We start from the raw sequence: 18106 nt of genomic DNA, 5'->3' as shown, positions 1-18106 counted from the left end.
CCGCCTGTCTCACGGGTCCTGTCTCCTCGCAGACCCCTCTCGGTTTCCCCCAGCCCCCTGCCTCGGTCAGGACCCCCGGTGACCGTTGACGGGAGGGGCCCAGGGCTTGGGAAGGGGGCGCCCCCAGGAGGCGCGCGTGGGAAGGGGTAGGGAGGGGGTGCGAGTGGTTACCCGGCCGGTTGCCCGGGTAACGCGAGGCCTGGCACGCGTGGCTCCCTGGGGCTGGCCGGGAGGGGCGGGAGGCAGGCGAGGGGCGGGGGCGGTGCGCGGCTGCAGCGGAGCGTCGGGGAGGGGACCTGAGAGGAGCGAGAGGAGGGGACGAGCAGAGGGGAGGGGAGACCCACCGCCTCCCTCCCTCGCTCGCTGACTCGCTCCCTCCCGGGCTGCGGCTGCTGCAACGGGGCGGCGGTGGCGGCAGCAGCGGGAGCAGTCTAGAAGCCGGCGTCGAGGTGAGACGGGGATGGACAGAGGCTGCGGGTAGGAGTGCGCGGACAGACGGCGGACACCGGGCGGGCTGCACCGGAATGCGGGCGCCTGGCGGACTGGCTGGCGGTGCCCGGCGCGCCACGCCGATGGGAGGCGGCGGCGGTTTCCCGAGGGTTGAGGGAATCCCTGCGAGAGGGACTGAGAAGGGGCTCGGAGGAAATGCCCAGGTCCCCCAGGGCGGGGCGGGGGCGTCTGTGCCCCAGACGCGCAGTGAGAAAACTGCACCGGCGGGGCACCCGGGGAGGAGGGGAGGATGCAGAGGGAGTGGAATGTGAGCATCGGTCCTCCGCCCGGGTCTGCCTGTCTGCCTGTCGGAGTGTTACGAGCATCTGCACAGCTTGTTGATTTCGGGGTGCTGGGGCATCTGCTAGGATCTGAGAGTCTGGCTCCTGATGGGTGGACCCAGGAAGAGCCCGTGGGGAGGATCCTGTTTACAAAAGGGTTAATCTTCCCAGGGCTCTCCCAGCAGAAGACTTTGAGCAGAGCAGCCCTCCCCAGGGATGTCCCACCCTAAGGCAAAGGAAGCCCCAACTTTTCTTTCTCTCCCCTGAGGCAGCCCAAGGCTGGCCCTAAGACAGGAGCATTGCCCTCGGGCTGCAGTGCTGAGAGCCACCTCTTTCTTCCTCACACCAAACCTGTCTCCTCCTCTTCCAGGATTGCCGCTCTCTGCTGCTCCATCCTCTCCATTGAGGTCCTCTCCTCTCTCCCCTCTCAAGATGGCAGCCAGCAGCTCTGAGGTCTCAGAGATGAAGGGGATAGAAGAAGGTCCCCAAACCCAAGGAGAAGGGCCTGGCCATTCTGAAGCCGAAACTGGCCCTCTCCAGGTCCCAGCTGGGGTCCCAGATGAGCCAGAGGCCCTGCAGCCCGGCCCAGACAACACTGGGGCCCCTGTGGACTCAGAAACCAAAGCTGGACTGGCTCCAGAAACCACAGAGACCCTAACTGGGGCCCCAGAAACAGCCCAGGCCAGAGACCTCAGCTCAAGTCCAGGAGGGGAATCAAATGCCAACCCCAGCCCCGAAGAAGCATGCCAAGAGCCAGCACCCAAACCAGAAGCAAATAAAGAGGCCACTGCAGACCAGGGGTCTGATCTGGGGTCTGCAGCCCCACTTGAGCCAGCCTCAGAGTCTGCTCCCCAGCTGGACCCCCAATCAGACCCTCAGCCAGACTGCCAGCCAGGTTCCCAGCCCACCCCCAAGTCAGCTCTTCAGCCAGAGCCCCCTACTCAGGAGGACCCCACCCCCGAAGTCCTCACTGAGAGTGTGGGGGAAAAGCAAGAAAATGGGGCAGTGGTTCCCCTGCAGGCTGGCGATGGGGAAGAGGGCCCAGCCCCTCAGCCTCACTCACCACCCTCAACAAAAACCCACCCAGCCAATGGGGCTCCTCCCCGCGTGCTGCAGCAGCTGGTTGAGGAGGATCGTCTAGGAAGGGCTCACAGTGGGCATCCAGGATCTCCCAGAGGTAGCCTGAGCCGCCACCCCAGCTCCCAGCTGGCAGGGTCTGGGGTGGAGGGGGGTGAAGGCACCCAGAAACCTCGGGACTACATCATCCTCGCCATCCTGTCCTGCTTCTGCCCCATGTGGCCTGTCAACATCGTGGCCTTCGCTTATGCTGTCATGGTGAGCCCCATGGGACCCTGGCCCAGGCCTGCTGTGGCTCCCAGCTTCCTGCCAGCACCTGGACAGAACCCCAGGAGCGGCCTTGTCTTCCCTCTCTTCTCTGCATGGATCTCACTTCCCAATTACGGGGCTTTTCCTGGCCTCTCCCTAAGGACTTTACCTTCTGAGCCACCACTGCCCTAACCCTTCAGGTGGGAGGGATGTCAAGACCTGTTCCACACAGCCTTGCTGACCTGTGCCCTCCTCCCCCTGCCTCTCCAACCCTCTTTCCTCCTTTAACCACTGTCCACGGGGCCTGCCTGTCTCCTCTGGACAACTCTTTCACCTGATCCCTGCTGGGCTGCCTTCTCCTGACCTGGGCCACGGTGCCCCACCCCTCACCCCACCCCCAGTCCCGGAACAGCCTGCAGCAGGGGGACGTGGATGGGGCCCAGCGTCTGGGCCGCGTGGCAAAGCTCTTAAGCATCGTGGCGCTGGTAGGGGGGGTCCTCATCATCATCGCCTCCTGCGTCATCAACTTAGGCGGTGAGTGGGGGTCTGGGACAGGCCGGGAGGAGTGGAAGGGTTGGCAAGGGCAGCTTTACTAACCCCCACCCCTGCTCTCTCCTGTCTGTCCTCCCTACTTCTCCTTTGTCTCTCCTTGTCTCCCCCTCCCCCCCCTCACTGTCTCTGTCTGTCCCTCCCTCTCCTCTCCCACAGTGTATAAGTGAGGGGCTCTGCCCCGCATACCAAGATTTTCCTTCCTGTTGGGAGCTGCCTTGGGCCCATCCTCCCCTGGGGGGAGCCCAATCGATGGCCCAGGCCCGCACCCATAGGGACCAAGGGAGCCTGAGCGGCCTTGTTTACAGCTTCTTTCCTGCTGCTGCATCCTGCCAGGCTCCTGTGCCAACCGTAGGCCTCTCTTCTTCCTGCACTGTTTCTAACTTCCCTGCACTTCTGCCTGCATCCCCTCCAGCCTCTGGGCCTCCCTATCCCTGCACTTCTGGAAACCTCCCTGTACGTCTCACAAACTCTCTCTGCTCTCAGCCTCCCTGCATTCCTCCCAACTTCCCTGCACCTCAGCCCCAGTGTCCCCTTTTCAATTTTCACTGTCTTGGCATATTCCCCCATCCCTTTCTCCCGTCTCCCCTTTATCATCTCTCCTTCCCCCTTCACACCCTCTGCCCCCTTTCTGCCTCATCTCCCCTCCGCACCCCTTCCTCCCCTCAGGATCCTTTCCTCCCCCCTCCTGCCACCGGTTTCTCTGCAAAAACTCTAGCGCGTAGATCAGGCTGGGGGAGGGGACTGGTGTCAGGGGAGGGCTCCCCAGCTTGGGTTTCGACTATTTTCTGCTGGGACCACCCAGGTCCTGACGCCCCCGGGGCGCCTCTGGGTCACAGAGCTGGCAAGCCAGGCCTTGTCTGGGGACTCGTGCAGAGTGTCGTGCACGGTCGCTAGCTCTGTTTTGAACTCGCACCTGGGAGGAGGATGGGGCGTGGCTGTTGACCCTCTCGGATCAGCCCGAATTGACCCGCCCCACCTGAGCTTTTTAACCCGGTCAGCGAGTTTCTTAAAGGCGTCGGGGCTGGGGTCATTCACGTGCTTTGTAGGGAAAGAACCCCGAAACAGAAACAACCAAAGCTCCCAGATGCAGGGAGCAAGTGAGGGGCGGGAAGCTCTATAATTATTTTCCAGGAGGACGAGAGAGGTTTGTTGCACGCGACAGTCCGCTAGGGAGGCGGGGACCTAGCTATGACGCTGTGTGGAGTTGGCGGGTTTTGTTTTCTTAAAAAAAAAAAAAAGAAAGAAAGAAAAAAAAGCGTGGGGGGAACACTAAAAGTCTTAAAAAAAAAAAGATACATTAAACAGATTCTCCCTCTTTGTATGCCGGATGCTGCATGAGTCTGAAACACCAATAAACGGAGACTGCATGAGACTCGCCTCTAAGCCTCAGTTGGTCCTTACGTCTGTCCGCCGCCTCCGGGACCCGTAGTACTGCCCCCTTTCAGGCAGAACCTGCTGAGTGGTGTGCGCATGCGACGACCCGGTGGCCATCTTTACTGTGGGCCGAAGCCAACTGTGCCCGAGCCTACCTGCGCATGTGCAATCTTCCCCTCGCTTTCCTTTTCCAAGTAGCTTTGGCTAGAGCGGAGCCTTCCGCGCCATCTCTATGCGCCTGCGTACTGTGACCCTGCGCAGCCCGGGAGGCGGGTCTTAGCTCCAGGTGCGTACGGCGGCTGAGGTGGCTGAACTGCGAGGTGTGGGGAGAGGGCGCCGGATCCAGGTGTGGAGAGGGGCGGTGTGAAGGCGTGAAGAGCGGCTCCGCCCCTCTCCGGCCCAGAAAGTGGTTCCGGCGATCCCTGGGAATCTTGGAGTACCGGATCTGGATCCGTGGGGTGGGGTCCTCGGAGGGGACTCAGCGCCCCCTCCTGGGAACCGGCGGTCTCGTCGCGGGGACCGCTGTTGGAGCCTGATTGGTTGGAGAGACAATCCCAAACTCCTGGGCAGCCCAATCCCTTGGGGGAGGGGGACGCGAGAGCCCCCCCGCCCCCCGGTTCAGTACTCCCGCATCTCCTATCATCGCAGGGCCCCTCCCCTAGTAGCCTATGTCCCTTGTTCGGGGTCATGGAGACATTTCGGCCACCACGGCGGCGCCTCTGTCTGAAGAAGGGGAAGTGACCTCTGGCCTCCAAGCTCTGGCCGTGGAGGATACCGGAGGCCCCTCTGCTTCGGCCAATAAAGCCGAAGAAGAGGGGGAAGGAAGCCGGGAGGAGACCGAGCATGAGGGGTCTGGGGCTGAGGAGGTGCAGGGAGAAGCCCCCAGTGCTGAAGGGGAAGAGCATGCCACGGGAGAATCCGAAGACTGGTGCGTGCCCTGCAGTGATGAGGAGGTGGAGCTGCCGGCGGATGGGCAGGCCTGGATGCCTCCTCCCTCCGAAATCCAGCGGCTCTATGAACTTCTGGCTGCCCACGGTACCCTGGAGCTTCGGGCTGAGATCCTGCCCCGCCGGCCACCCACGCCTGAGGCCCAGAGTGAAGAGGAGAGATCCGATGAGGAGCCTGAGCCCAAAGAGGAGGAAGAGGAAAAGTGAGGGCACACCCTTAACACCTTGTTCCTGGGGCTTGCTTCCTTTGATGCCAGGAGGAAATTGGGAGGGGAGGTGGGGCCCTGGAGCATGGAAAGTGTTGAGATGGAAGGTGGGGGGAAGGGCCGGCAGGCTGGGGTACTTGGGGAGACCACCCTCACCCTTCCCTCTCTGTCCCCCTGTCCCAGACCGCACATGCCTACAGAATTTGACTTTGACGATGAGCCAATGACACCAAAGGACTCCCTGATTGACCGGAGACGCACCCCAGGTACAGACAAGGGGGGGGGGTGAAGAGCCTCTACTCCCGCTGACCTAAAAAGTGACTCCCTAAAAGAGGCCTGTGCTCGGTGCCTTGGTTGCTACCCAACTTGCAGCTGCAGGAGCGAGCATTTCGCCCAGTGGTGCCTTCCTTCCAGCTTGGATAGATGTCTTACCTTCCTTTACGAAACTTTTCTTCAAAAACAATTCTATAATGCTTCCCATTCGTTTTCTCTCTGTCTCCCTAGAAGTTCAGGTCTTCCTGGTCATTCATTATTATCTAGATCCTGAGCCCTCTACTACTGTGTACATCTCCTAATCTGACCCAATTTCAGACCCCTTGTGCCTTCCTAGAATTTACCCTTAGAGCCATTCTTGATTGCTCTTTCCCTTACCCCAACATTCAAGCCAGCAGCAAGTTCCGTGAGCTCTGCCTCCACATTTCCAAGTTCATCTGCTACTCTGCACCTCCAATACCACACCCTCGTCCAAGCCATTAGCTCTCTCGCCGGGGTACTTGGCAGTGGCTTCTAACTCGTCTCCCTGCTTCCATTCTCAGCAACTAGAATGATCCTATTAAAATATAAATCATGTCACTACTCTGCTTAAAATCCTCCAAAGGATTCCATCATTGGGGGAAAGAGCATGGCAAGAGAGAATCCAGACACCACAACCCCCCCCCCCCAACTCTGCCACTCCCTGGGGCCCCCAAGGCTTCCACGGACATTTGCATTTAAATTAAGAGATCCAAGCCCCTCATCATGGCCTATAAGTTGATTCTTTGAGCACACCTTTCAGTCTCACCCCCAGCTTTCTATACTCTTCTTTGAACAGACCTCCCTGCTCCTGCCCTGGGGCCTTTGCACTTGCTCTTCCCCTGCCTGGATACCCTTCCCTGGTCTTCACATTACTGGCCCCTTCTCATGGCTCAGACCTTCACTGCTTACCCCATCTGAGGCCCAACCCTAAACCTCAGAACCTCCATGACAGGCCTGGAAGTCTGTATGTTTAATGAGCTCCCCAAGTAATTAATTAGTAACATCCAGGCAGGCCTAGTGCACACCGTCTCCCGTCCACGTTTCTTACCTTCCTTTTCTCTAGGGAGCTCCGCCCGGAGCCAGAAACGGGAGGCTCGCTTGGACAAGGTCCTCTCAGACATGAAGCGACACAAGAAACTAGAGGAGCAGATCCTTCGCACTGGCAGGGACCTCTTCAGCCTGGACTCAGAGGACCCCAGCCCCACCAGTCCCCCTCTCCGGTCCTCAGGAAGTACTCTCTTCCCCCGGCAGCGGAAATACTGACTGCTGCTGCAGCTGTCGCCTTTAGGATGCAGGGTGTATGCCTGCGGGAACCTGGGCCCTCCTTCCCTCACCCAGGGGGCTGGGGAAGAGGAGAGACTCCCAAGCTCCTAACACCGCACCTTGCCAGGCGGAGGACGTGTGTGTATTTGTTTTCTGTTGAACATCTCTTTGGAGAACCGGCGCTGAATTTTCTGAGTCTAAAATAAAAACAACAATATTATCTTCTCTTAGGGGGTGGGCTGCAGCAGGAGCCCGGATAGTTGTAGAGAAGCGGAACCTGTTCGGCCTGATTGGGAAATGAACGCCACATGGGGCAGAGGTGAACTCAGGACCTGCCCCTCTGAGCCTTCCTGGTCCCGTTCCAGGGCCACCAGTTGGCTCTGAGGTGGGACGAGAGAGCTGAGAGGCTGCAGTGCCTTCAGCTGCAGCAGAAGCCGCCCAGAGGAGAGAGTCAGAACCAGCTGCGAGGGCCCTTTAAAAGGCCAGGCCCCACCCCGCCCGAGAGCCTGCCCTGCCGGGAAGTGATCCCTAGGGCTGGGCCTGGGAGTTTCCCCTTCCGAGAGGTCTGGGTGTACTTCATACCCGTCCCCAAGCCCCAAACCAGTAGTGGGACCTTGTGTCCCTCAAGACTCTCCTAGTCCCTTTCTGCCTTCTAGGGCCTTGCTTCTGCCGGGGCAGGTAAGACATCTCTGAACCCGAGGAGGAAGAAGGTGGGTAGAGGCTTGGCCATGGGAGGTTTTGCTTTCCTTGTTGGAATTTTTTTTTGGTCTTTTGAAGTTAAAGGCAGATCAGCTCGTTACCTGGCCAACGCTCCCCCACCCCCAAAAATCGCAGGCCCCTTGACTTCAGGCTCCCACATCAGAAGTTAGGGCAGAGGCAGGTTGGGTCCATTCACACTTCTCCCCTCCTGGATCCTTTCTGTAGGCCTCTGCTTCCTCCACCTTGGCTCTGGCCTGTCCTCTTCTGAGCTTTTAGAAGGCGATTCCTGGCCCCCCACCCTGAGATCCTTCATCTCTGCCAAATGTTGATGATTTCCTACAGCCTCACGTAAGGCTATGCCAGTCATGATCCTAGCACACCATTTGGGAAGTGGTTAGCAAAGCAGTCTCAAGGTAGGCTTGGGGGTTGCTCTCTCATTTTCTCTTTCAGTGTGGGGGAGGGGGGTGGAATCAAGAAACAGGAAACTCATTTAGACCCGCCAGCCTGTGATTATGGGGATCTTAGAGCTGGCTCTCAGGAGTGAAGTATGGGAAGGGTGGGGGTGGTAATTGAGCCAGATGTCCCCTGTGTTGTCTGCTCCCTGCCTGGGTGGTCCCCTGGGTCATGAGGAGGGAAAGCTGGTTACATGGGGTGCCAGTCAGTGGGCTCCCTGGAAACTCCTGCCTGTTTGTGCCCTTGGCTAACAGAGCACCCAGCCTGACCCCAGGTGAAGCATTCTGGGTGGGGCCGCTCTCTGGCCCGGAGACCTGATAAAGCCCAGAGAGTGCCACCCAGAGTGGATGGCCCAGGCACAGCCTGAGGGCTCCAGGGTAACTCAGGCCTCCATGTTGGATGGAGGCGGTCTTCCCAGGTCTCCCCTCCCCTTGCAGAAGAGTCACCTGTGAAGTGCCCTCGACAGGTCCCCGGGGAGAATAATCAGCCCCACCCGGGTCCTAAGTTCTCTTTCTGTGCTTCCTGGTTCAGGAGCTCTGCAGCAGCGATACTAGGCTGGGTTCTGGCTCTTGTCTCTGATCATTGCGTGATCCTGAGCGATATCGTTAACTAGTCGAGGTTCTTGTGAGGATTAAATGAATGGTTTAAAGGCACCTAACACAATGCCTGGCACTGTTTAAGGTCTTAAGAAGTGGGAGCTGTTATTTGCGGGGTGGAGGTGGGGGGCTCTTGCCAAAGATACACATTCTAGAGTCTCCTGGAAACTTCGGTGCAGTGGGGCTGGAATCAGCATGAACAGGAGCAACACTCTTAGCCGGTTCCTGTGAAGGAGCGAGTTTAGGAAACATTGGTCTAGATCAGGGGTTCTGAAGCCTGGCTCCTGGGTCACCTCTCAACTGGGCAATCTTCACCTGCAATGAGTGGCATTAACTGGCAGCCTCCCGGAGGTAGGATGAAGATAGGGCAAGGAGCACCCTGAGCTGGCAGAACTGTTCTGTCCCCAACGAGGCCACCAAGCTGCTCCTCCTTCCACAAGGTGGTTGAACTGGAGCTCAGATAAGACTTTCCTAGGAAGGAGAGTTCCTAAAACGTGGCTCTTAAACATGATTGGTGTGAGACAAATTCTCAAGAATTTCCACTCTAGTCCCCTGTAGTAGGAAATAATGTCCCTAACCTGAGAAGCTGGTAAGTAAACAGCCTCTGTGCAGTTCCTGAGAATGTGGCTCTTGCATTCTCCAAAGGCTAGAATGTTTGCACAGGGAAGCTGCAAAATAAACAGATGAGCCCCTATTTATGCTGAACATCCTGTACATGTTCCTAAACGTGAGCTTGATAGGGACGATGGTGGCAGGCTGAGTCACCGACCTCCCCTCCAACTTCAGGCCTGCTTGGGGCAGGGGGGCTTGTGTTGGCTTGGGGGCTCCTTGGACCTGGCAGCGGATGGGGCTGGAGAGGGACAAACTGAAATGGCCCGCCTCCTCTTTAGTCTCCCTCCTTCCAGCCACCCTTTGAGCTCTTCTCCTCTGCCCAAGAGACATCCTGTGGTCACTAATCTCTTTAGGCCCAGGAAACAGTCCCTCCTTTTTCAGTCTAGAAGACTAAGGCTCAGAGCTAGCAAGTGCCCAAGATTGACCGAGCTCCGTCTTTGCCGCATATTAGAGTCAGTGGGAGAGATTTTAAATCTGTCAATGCCGGCACTGCACCTCAGGCCACTGATGTCAGAATCCCCAGAGATCAGTGGTTTTCAAAGACCTCCAGGTGACTCTCAAGTACAGCCAGGACTGAGAGTGGCTGCTTGAGGCCGGAGATGCTGGTACTTTAGCATGTGCCCAAATCACAAGCGATCTGGTTAAAATGCCAGCTGATGGCTGATTGAGCAGCTCTTGAGTGGGGCCTGAGAAGCCCCCTTACTAACAAGCCTCAGGTGATGCCAAGGTTCCTACAGACCAGTACACTGTAAAGCTGGTCACTCGGACATCTACTGTTTGAGTCACTTTGCCAAGCGCTCGAAGTTGACCCTGAAGATCTCTGACTGTGACCAGAGAGGCTCATTAAGTTTTGCTGTAGTGTAAGTTTACTTTTGAGCCAAGACACTGGTCAAGAGCTGCCTCTTAACTAGGGGATGAACCCAGCTTCCGCCTACAGGTTTTGTTCTCTGCCCTTCCGCCCACTACCCCTCCTTTCTTCGTGGGTGTGGTGCAGTGTCTGAGACTTTGGGCAACAGCTGACTGATTCGCACAGGAGCTTCGTGACACGTGGGGGAGGTGTGATCGGACCAAGTTGGGCATGCGCCCAGATGCTAGAGCAGACTAGGGGGCAGGTCCTGGAAGCAGGCACTGAAGGGAGGGGCGGGTGGATTTGGGGTGCTGGGGCCAAACCCAAGGTCTGGGCAGGACCTTCCAAAGGTCAACATCATCCTTAACCACTGTTTTTTGAGGGGCCCACGTTAGTGGAAAGACCATGTTCTGACTATACATGTCATCTGGTAAACCACAAAAGTATAAATCTGGGACTTGTCACAAGCACGCTGCCTGGGTCGAGTGGTTTTCCTGGCTCCCTGGAGAGGGCTTACATCGAGGCTCCTTTTTTTTTTTTTTTTTTTAATTTATTTCTGAGACAGACACAGTGTGAACAGGGGAGGATCAAAGAGAGAAGGAGATACAGAATCTGAAGCAGGCTCCAGGCTCTGAGCTAGCTGTCAGCACAGAGCCCGGCATGGGGCTCGAACCCACCAACCGTGAGATCATGACCTGAACCAAAGTCGGCCACCTAACCGACTGAGCCACCCAGGCACCCCTCAAGGCTCTTTTTTACAGAGAGCGAGAGGAAAAATGCAGTCTCTTCTTGGATGAATAGCAGGTGGTCTAGGTGGAAGGCACAGCTTTAGGGCATGCTGAAACCAGGGCTTGGCTTTGAGATGAGGCAGAGGCCCAGCCAGATCAGCTCGAAGGAGGACTCTCAGCTGAGTCACTGAGCTGGGCGAGGCTCTCAGCCCCCCTGACTGGGCCCAGCTGGGATGACAGATGGTGGTGAGGCCGCAGCCATAGGGAGTGGGGGATTGTCCAAAAAGGAGCCATTGGAGGCTGTTCCTGGGGCCTGCTTCCCAGCCCTGCATGGCCTAGAGTTCAGATCTTCCCTGGGGGGGGGGGGGGGGTACCTCATGGAGCCCTGTCCACACCTCCGCTTATAGCCCCAGCCCTTCCTTTCCCCCATCTGGCTTCCTGGCCAAGCTTCCACCCTGCAGAGAACTTGGCACAGGAGCAGCTGGAACAGGCTTCCCTTGGCCTTCAGATGCCCCTTCTTTGCTGTTCTTCTAGCCCCACAGCTGGGGCGCCACAAGACTTGCTGCCTTTCTGACCAGTCCGCAAGGGGGGGTTAAGGCCAGGTGGGTTCAGGAGCCTCTGGTGCTAGGCCACATCCCCTAACTGATTAAGGGAGCTGAGCCTCTGGCTATTCCTGACTCAGCAGTAACATAGTGCCTCCGAAGAGACGGGCTCTGTTCCAAATACTTGATGATTACCTCAGGCCTCATAACTCGGATAGATGCCCTATCCGTTCACAGTTCACAGGCCAGGAAATGGGTATCGGGAGGGCAATGGACCCAGCTGAGGTTACCCCATCCAGTAAGGGGTGCAGGCGGTCCCCGCTCCTGGGGGCTCTTCAGGGCCTTCCTCAGGGAGCCACTTTGGAAGCACAGTGGCTGGCTGAGCGGGACTGGGCAGTTGGGAGGAAGGAAGGAGAAGGTCAGGTTGTGATAAAAGCGAGGAGGAGAAGGGATCACGGAGAGCAGAACTGCAGCCCCCGTATTTTCAGACACTACCTGAAAACAACAGAAGAGGGAGCTCTGATGTTAGAAAAGCCACTCGTACAAGTTTAGAGACATTAACTTCACAAAACCCAGGGCAACAAAAAAGTATCAAGGTCAAATCCCATACAAAGTTGCAAGACAGCGGAAGAACATTCCTTTGGTGTAGAAAGTGTCCTAGGAAGACAAGTCAAAGCTGTAACCTTTCAGAAAAAGGGGAAGACATTAAGGAAACAGTACAAGGCAGGGAATCTGAGCTATAAGACGGGGCAGTCTGGCTGAATCTGTGCCCCTAACCACTGTCCCGTGCTGCCACCAAGCATTCCACTGGGATTCTCATCCCAATAGTACCACTGATGTGCTGCGTGGCCTCGAGTGACCCATAATCTCTACCTGGGAATCAGCTACTTAGAGCCACACTGTAATGTGGGATCAACCAGCCTTATTTGGCCACTTTTTTTTTTTCTTTTTTTGAGAGAGATCACGAGTGGGAGAAGGGCAGAGAGAGAGCGAGCACGCGTGCGAGGGAGACAGACACAGAATTGGAAGCAGGCTCCAGGCTCTGAGCTGTTAGCACAGAGACTGACACGGGGCTCGAACCCATGAACTGCGAGATCATGACGTGAGCTGAAGTTGGCCGCTTAACCAACTGAGCCACCCAGGCGCCCCTTATTTGGCCACCTTAAAGGAAATTTAATATTTAGTAACTGAGGACCCAGTTACACCGGTCACATTGCAAGTATTCGGTAACCACCTGTGACCAGTCCAAAGGGCTCAGATTTAGAATATGTCCATCATTGCAGAAGAATCTATTGGATGATGCTGAGTTAGAGAGTTTTAAGTAGGAGCTGGGCAGGTGATGTGAGTGCAGTGGCCCAGGTAGAAGACGCGGGGACTGTGGTAAGCGGGAGAGCTTGTGCCCCATCTACAGGCAGCAGCTACGACTTGGCCCTAGCCAGTTTTGCTAGGTGGGAATGTAGGGTATAGCTCCTAATTCTTCGAGAGAAGCAGGAATCAGGAGTTTGTGGAAACTCACAATTGCTAAACAAAAATTAATAAACAAAAATTTTACAGATTGTGTAGGTTAAGTAGAGCTCTTGCGCCTTTCCCTGGCTTCTGTGATTTTGTGGCTTCTGCCTATTTCTCCTGTGGCAAGCCACTTCATCCTCGTTTCTGCTTCTCACTCAGGTTAGAAGTTCGTGGAATGGTGTAGATGAAGCGTCCCTCCTTTCCTGCTGGTGGCTTCCAAACTGACCAAAGTCTCAGAGGGCAGGGCTTTGAGTTGCCTAGTAAACTCGGTTCCCTTTGTGTGACTCCAAGGGATATATAGTCCGAAGTCTAAGGCCTGCTGGGGGCAGGGACGAGGGTTTAGGCAGGAGGCATGACATTCCTGAACCACCCAGGATTCAGAAGCAGGTAGGATGGGGGTGGATGAGAAATGTACTTGTTTATTCCCTTTCCCTTCCCACCCACCCCTACCCACAACGTCAGGAAACCAAGAGTGACCACAGACCAGAGAGAACTGGGGAGGAAAGGACTAATTTGGGGTTTCTAATCCAGCTGATTCTATGGGAACACCAGTTCCGCCAGGGATCCCTCCGTTGAGAGGTGGCCCATGTCTAAATAGTTCATCCCAGATTGCTTAAAATGGGGTTGGGGGGGTGTGCAGACAGAGATGGTGTAAATATTCTTGGCCTGTGGACTACCGTTGCAATACAGCTGGGTCCTTGGGGTCCCCTGACATAAAGGAGCCTGTGTCTGGAGGAGCCAGGGAGCTGCTCAGCCACTGCTTCGCGCTGTGCTGATGAAGGCCACCTCCGGCACCTCCAGAATTTTCATCTAAAGACCCTGCTGGTGCTGCAGGCAGCTTGGGGAGGGAAAGGAATAGGCAGGGAACACCCTGGGCTTCTGTGGTTAACCGTGTGAAGCAGTTCTCCGTAGGGATGAGGGCTGGACGGGCTGTGTGGCCTGGATCAGGAGAAGAAAGGAAGTGGCCAGCATGGGACCAGAAAGGGTGAGATAATGCGAGCTGGAGGAGGAAAGTCCCGCTCCCCCTTCCCCAGCCAGTCCTCTGGCTCATGCCGACCTTGTGCCAGGCCTTCTGTGCTCATCTTGCTGTCTCTTCTCCCCACCTGTCTGTCGCCCTGCTGCCCTGGGCTCAGGAGTCACCATGGCAACCGAAGAGTCCATCATCCGCATCCCCCCGTACCACTACATCCATGTGCTGGACCAGAACAGCAACGTGTCCCGCGTGGAGGTCGGGCCGAAGACTTACATCCGGCAGGACAACGAGAGGTTGGTGTTGGGACTGGGCCGTGGGGTGCCTGTTGGTCTCGCTGGCCTGCTCCTCCGTCTGCCTCCTGTGCCCAGGCAGGTTTGGCCCTAGGTCGGGTGATGCTGTCTCTCCCATTCGCTGTCCCCTTCGGAAGTGGGAACAGGGTCCTCTGGGTCCTCACACTGCCTCTCATCCTCCTACAGGGTCCTGTTTGCCCCCATGTGCATGGTGACTGTCCCCCCACGCCACTACTGCACCGTGGCCAACCCGGTGGCCCGCGATCCCCAGGGCTTGGTGCTATTCGACGTCACAGGGCAAGTACGGCTCCGCCACGCTGACCTAGAAATCCGGCTGGCCCAGGACCCCTTCCCCCTGTACCCAGGGGAGGTGCTGGAAAAGGTACCTGGCTTGCCTCCTCTATAGTCATTCTGCCTGTTCTGCCGCCTGGTCCTAGGGCTCTGCACTGCCTTCTGGAGGGAAAACAAACTGGGGATGAGGGAGGGGCCAGGGGCGACATTTGCTGGTTCTCACCAAGGACAAAATCACTGCTTCCTTCCTTCTTCCTCGCATGCCCTCAGCATACCCGCCCCTCTTTTGAGAGCTGTCAGCCCATCTCCCCACCCGACCTTCCAGGCTCTGGAACCTGCTAGAAGCTCCAGACTGCTCTGGTGCCAAAGGATTTTGCCAAGTGTGAATGTTTCGTTCACTCAAACGGTGCCAGACTCTGGTGGGCAGTGATCACAAGGTGGACAAGACGAGTTGGGGCTCGGGTGCCGGTGGATGTTCCGCCGGAAGGCATCTGCGCTCGTGGCCCGGCCCTCCTTCACGTTGCCCTCAGGCCCTGGGCCCGAGCAAGTGGGCATCCAGCTTTATTTCCTTAACTGTTCTACCTTCACCTCCTTGCCATTTGACACTATTTGACTCTCGGCTCCCCTACTTACCCGTGCCTCTTGCTCCTCCCCGAAGCCTCGTGGTGTGACCCAGGGAGCTCTGTGGCCTTCCTGCCTGCTTAGTGGCAGCCACTTTGGGAGAGAAGTGTGTGCGTGTAGAGATAGAAAGTGATGAAGAGTAATTAGAATGTTAACCCTTGAGCAATCTGAGTGAGGCACCTCCGGGAATTCTTTGTACTATTCTTGCAACTTCTGTGTAAGTCTGAAACTGTCAAAAGCTAAAATATCCTCCATACTCAGGTCCTCCCTCAGATCAGCTCAGTCCCTCTCTGGGTGGGGAGTGGTGTGCGGGGGCAGGGAGGGGGGTCATGGGGCACCAGTGTTCAAGGCTCCCTAGGTTCCCCAGCCCACAGCAGCTCATTCTCTCAAACCCCACAGCCTCGAGGCCAGGAGGGCCAGGGCCTCTCCCTCCTTGGAGTCCAATGCCCTGGAGATGTACCTTGTCCACCCTCTCTGCCCATACCTCTTCCCTTCCGGTCTCCACGGAGATGGCGCCTGCCTCGGGCCTCCCTCCCCGTCCCCTTCTTCTGACTCATGGGAGCCTCACTAATGTCCTTGCGATGACCTTGTCAATGACTTGGCCTTCTTGACCCTTGCCTCTTCTGTTCTGCTCCAGCCCCTCCCAGCGCCAGTCCAGTCTGGACCCGGTTATTCCCCCCTCCCCCCCTCAGAAATTCAACCCCAGCCTCCTCGGTTATCATGCCCCTCAGAGCTTTTCCTTCTGTCTTCTGTCCCTCAGATTCTCTTCCTGGTCTCTCTTTCCTACACCAGCTGGAGGCTGTCATCTTAACACTCTGTTATGTGCAGGACCTATGGCAAAAGCCAGTCCTGGATTGCTGTGACCCCAACCTGTCCTTTCTGTCCTCATAGCTGGAGGGGGGGGAGGGCGCCTTCTTGGCCATGGGGACAGAACCACAAAGACGACAGTATTACAAGTAGCTGATGGGTCAAGTAGCTCATTCCCAGGCCAGCTCTGTTCAGTGGTTCTCTTCCTTCCTAACCAGCTTTCTCTCCGCTTTTCTCTGCACGCCTCCAAATATTTATCATTTTCCACTCTTCTTATTTTCTATCCTCTTTTTTGATAGCATTTTATTTTTTTAAAAAACATTTAAAAATTTTTTTTTAATATTTATTTTTGTTTTGTTTTGTTTTTAATGTTTTATTTCTAGGAGAGAGAGAGAGAGACAGCGTGAGCAGGGGAGGGTCAGAGAGAGAGGGAGTCACAGACTCTGAAACAGGCTCTAGGCTCTGAGCTGGCAGTCAGCACAGAGCCCGACGTGGAGCTAGAATCCACGAACCACGAGATCATGACCTAAGCGAAAGTCGGATGCTTAACCGACTAAGCCACCCAGGCTCCCCTTAATATTTATTTTTGAGAGGGAGACACAGAGTGTGAGCAGGGGAGGGTCAGAGAGAGAGAGGGAGACACAGAATCGGAAGCAGGCCCCAGGCTCTGAGCTGTCAGCACAGAGCCCGATGCGGGGCTCAAACCCATGAACTGCGAGTTCATGACCTGAGCTGAAGGCGGTTGCTTAACCAATTGAGCCACTCAGGCGCTATTTAAAATGCCTCAATGTTTATTTTGAGAGAGAGTGCGCATGCATGTGCAAAAGTTGGGGAGGAGCAGAGAGAGAAAGGAAAAGAGGACCCGAAGCCGGCATTGGGCTGACAGCCCAATGTAGGGCTTGACTTACAAATGGTGAGATCATGACCTGAGCCAAAGTTAGACACTCAACCGACTGAGCCACCCAAGTGCCCCTTTAAGTAACATTTTAAAGTTTATTTATTTTGAGAGAGAGCACACACCAGTGGGGGAGGGGTGGAGAGAGAGGGAGAAAGGGAATCCCAAGCAGGCTCCACGCTCTCAGCACTGAGCCTGACTCAGGAGTCAAACCCACAAACCATGAGTTCACGACCTGATCCAAAATCAAGAGTAAGATGCTTAACTGACTGAGCCACCTGGGTGCCCCACTCACTCTTGAACAACTTTGCCACATACTTAGAAGTCCCAGCCATCTGACAGGATCTGGGTCTGTATCCCCTTTCCTTACTTTAGATCTGTGCTCCTCTCCTTTCTACCTGTTGGAATCTTCATCAGGTGGACCCGGAAACCTGGCTCCTCCTTCTTTTTTAAATTTTAATCCCAATGTAATTAACACACAGTATTATATTAGTCTCAGCTGTGGAATACAGTGATTCAACAATGCCATCTACTCCATGCTCCTCAGGATAAATGTACTCTTTACCCCCTTCACCCAGTTCACCCATCCGCCTCTACCTCCCCTCTAGCAACTGTCAGTTTGTTCTCCTGAGTTAAGAGTCTGTTTCTTGGTTTGTCTTCCCCCCTTTATTTATTTGTTTCTTAAATTCCACATACGAATGAAATCATACGGTATATCTTTCTCTTCACTTCCCATTATACTCTCTCGCTCCATCCATGTTGTTGCAAATGGCAAGATTTCATTATTGTTATGGCTGAGTGATATTCCATTGTATATATACACTACATCTTCTTAATCCATTCCTCTATTGATGGGCACTTGGGCTTCCACAATTTGGCTATTGTAAATAATGCTGCAATAAACAAAGGGGTGCATATATCCTTTCGAATTACTGTTTTCATATTCTCTGGGTAAATAGCCATTAGTGTGATTACTGGATCATAGGGTAGATCTATTTTTAATTTTTTGAGGAACCTCCATACTGTTTTCCACAGTGGCTGCACCAGTTTGCATCTTCACTAGCAGTTCACAAGGATTCCTTTGTCTCCACACCCTCACCAATTCTTATTGTTTCATGTGTTTTTTTTATTTTTTAATGTTTTATTTCTGAGAGAGCGAGAGAGCATGAGCAGGGGAGGGTCAGAGAGAGAGGGAGATACAGAATCTGAAGTAGGCTCCAGGCTCTGAGCTAGCTGTCAGCACAGAGCCCGACGCGGGGCTTGAACCCACAAACCATGAGATCATGACCTGAGCTGGAGCTGGACACTTAACCGACTGAGCCACCCAGGCACCCCTCATGTGTTTTGTTTTTTGTAAATATTTTTATTTATTTCTAGGCGCGCGAGAGAGAGACGGTGTGAGCAGGGGAGGGTCAGAGAGAGAGGGAGATACAGACTCTGAAATAGGCTCCAGGCTCTGAGCTGGCAGTCAGCACAGAGCCCGACGCGGGGCTCGAACCCATGAACCGCGA

The 18106-nt window shown here is 55.6% G+C and overlaps 3 protein-coding genes across 6 annotated transcripts in view; all 3 read left to right on the top strand.

Annotated features, from left to right (window-relative positions):
* Positions 1-325: 325 nt before the first annotated feature.
* PRRT2 (proline rich transmembrane protein 2) lies at positions 326-4025 on the top strand. The gene is made up of 4 exons (XM_039247777.1): positions 326-449; positions 1141-2105; positions 2498-2630; positions 2805-4025. The coding sequence occupies exons 2-4, from the start codon at positions 1203-1205 to the stop codon at positions 2813-2815; spliced, it is 1047 nt and encodes a 348-aa protein (XP_039103708.1). The 5' UTR covers positions 326-449; positions 1141-1202; the 3' UTR covers positions 2816-4025.
* Positions 4026-4097: 72 nt separating this feature from the next.
* Positions 4098-6952, top strand: PAGR1 (PAXIP1 associated glutamate rich protein 1). The gene is made up of 4 exons (XM_039247779.1): positions 4098-4308; positions 4671-5172; positions 5359-5441; positions 6533-6952. The coding sequence occupies exons 2-4, from the start codon at positions 4691-4693 to the stop codon at positions 6730-6732; spliced, it is 765 nt and encodes a 254-aa protein (XP_039103710.1). The 5' UTR covers positions 4098-4308; positions 4671-4690; the 3' UTR covers positions 6733-6952.
* Positions 6953-7008: 56 nt separating this feature from the next.
* LOC120242200 (major vault protein) overlaps positions 7009-18106 on the top strand; it is a 25430-nt gene continuing 14332 nt past the window's right edge. The window contains exons 1-3 of one of the 4 annotated variants that reach the window (XM_039247767.1): positions 7009-7051; positions 13852-13984; positions 14168-14363. In XM_039247767.1, the coding sequence (XP_039103698.1) occupies positions 7030-7051; positions 13852-13984; positions 14168-14363 (351 nt within the window). In that variant the 5' untranslated portion in view covers positions 7009-7029. Of the gene's footprint in view, positions 7845-13851; positions 13985-14167; positions 14364-18106 lie in introns of all 4 variants that reach the window. The other 3 variants (XM_039247770.1, XM_039247771.1, XM_039247769.1) reach the window with 3 other exon arrangements.

The sequence above is a fragment of the Hyaena hyaena genome, unplaced genomic scaffold (genome assembly GCF_003009895.1).
Source record: "Hyaena hyaena isolate Hyena2069 unplaced genomic scaffold, ASM300989v1 scaffold_306, whole genome shotgun sequence".
NCBI lineage: Eukaryota > Metazoa > Chordata > Mammalia > Carnivora > Hyaenidae > Hyaena > Hyaena hyaena.
Note: the sequence above shows the minus strand (reverse complement) of the source record. Positions and strands in the feature narration are given on the sequence as shown.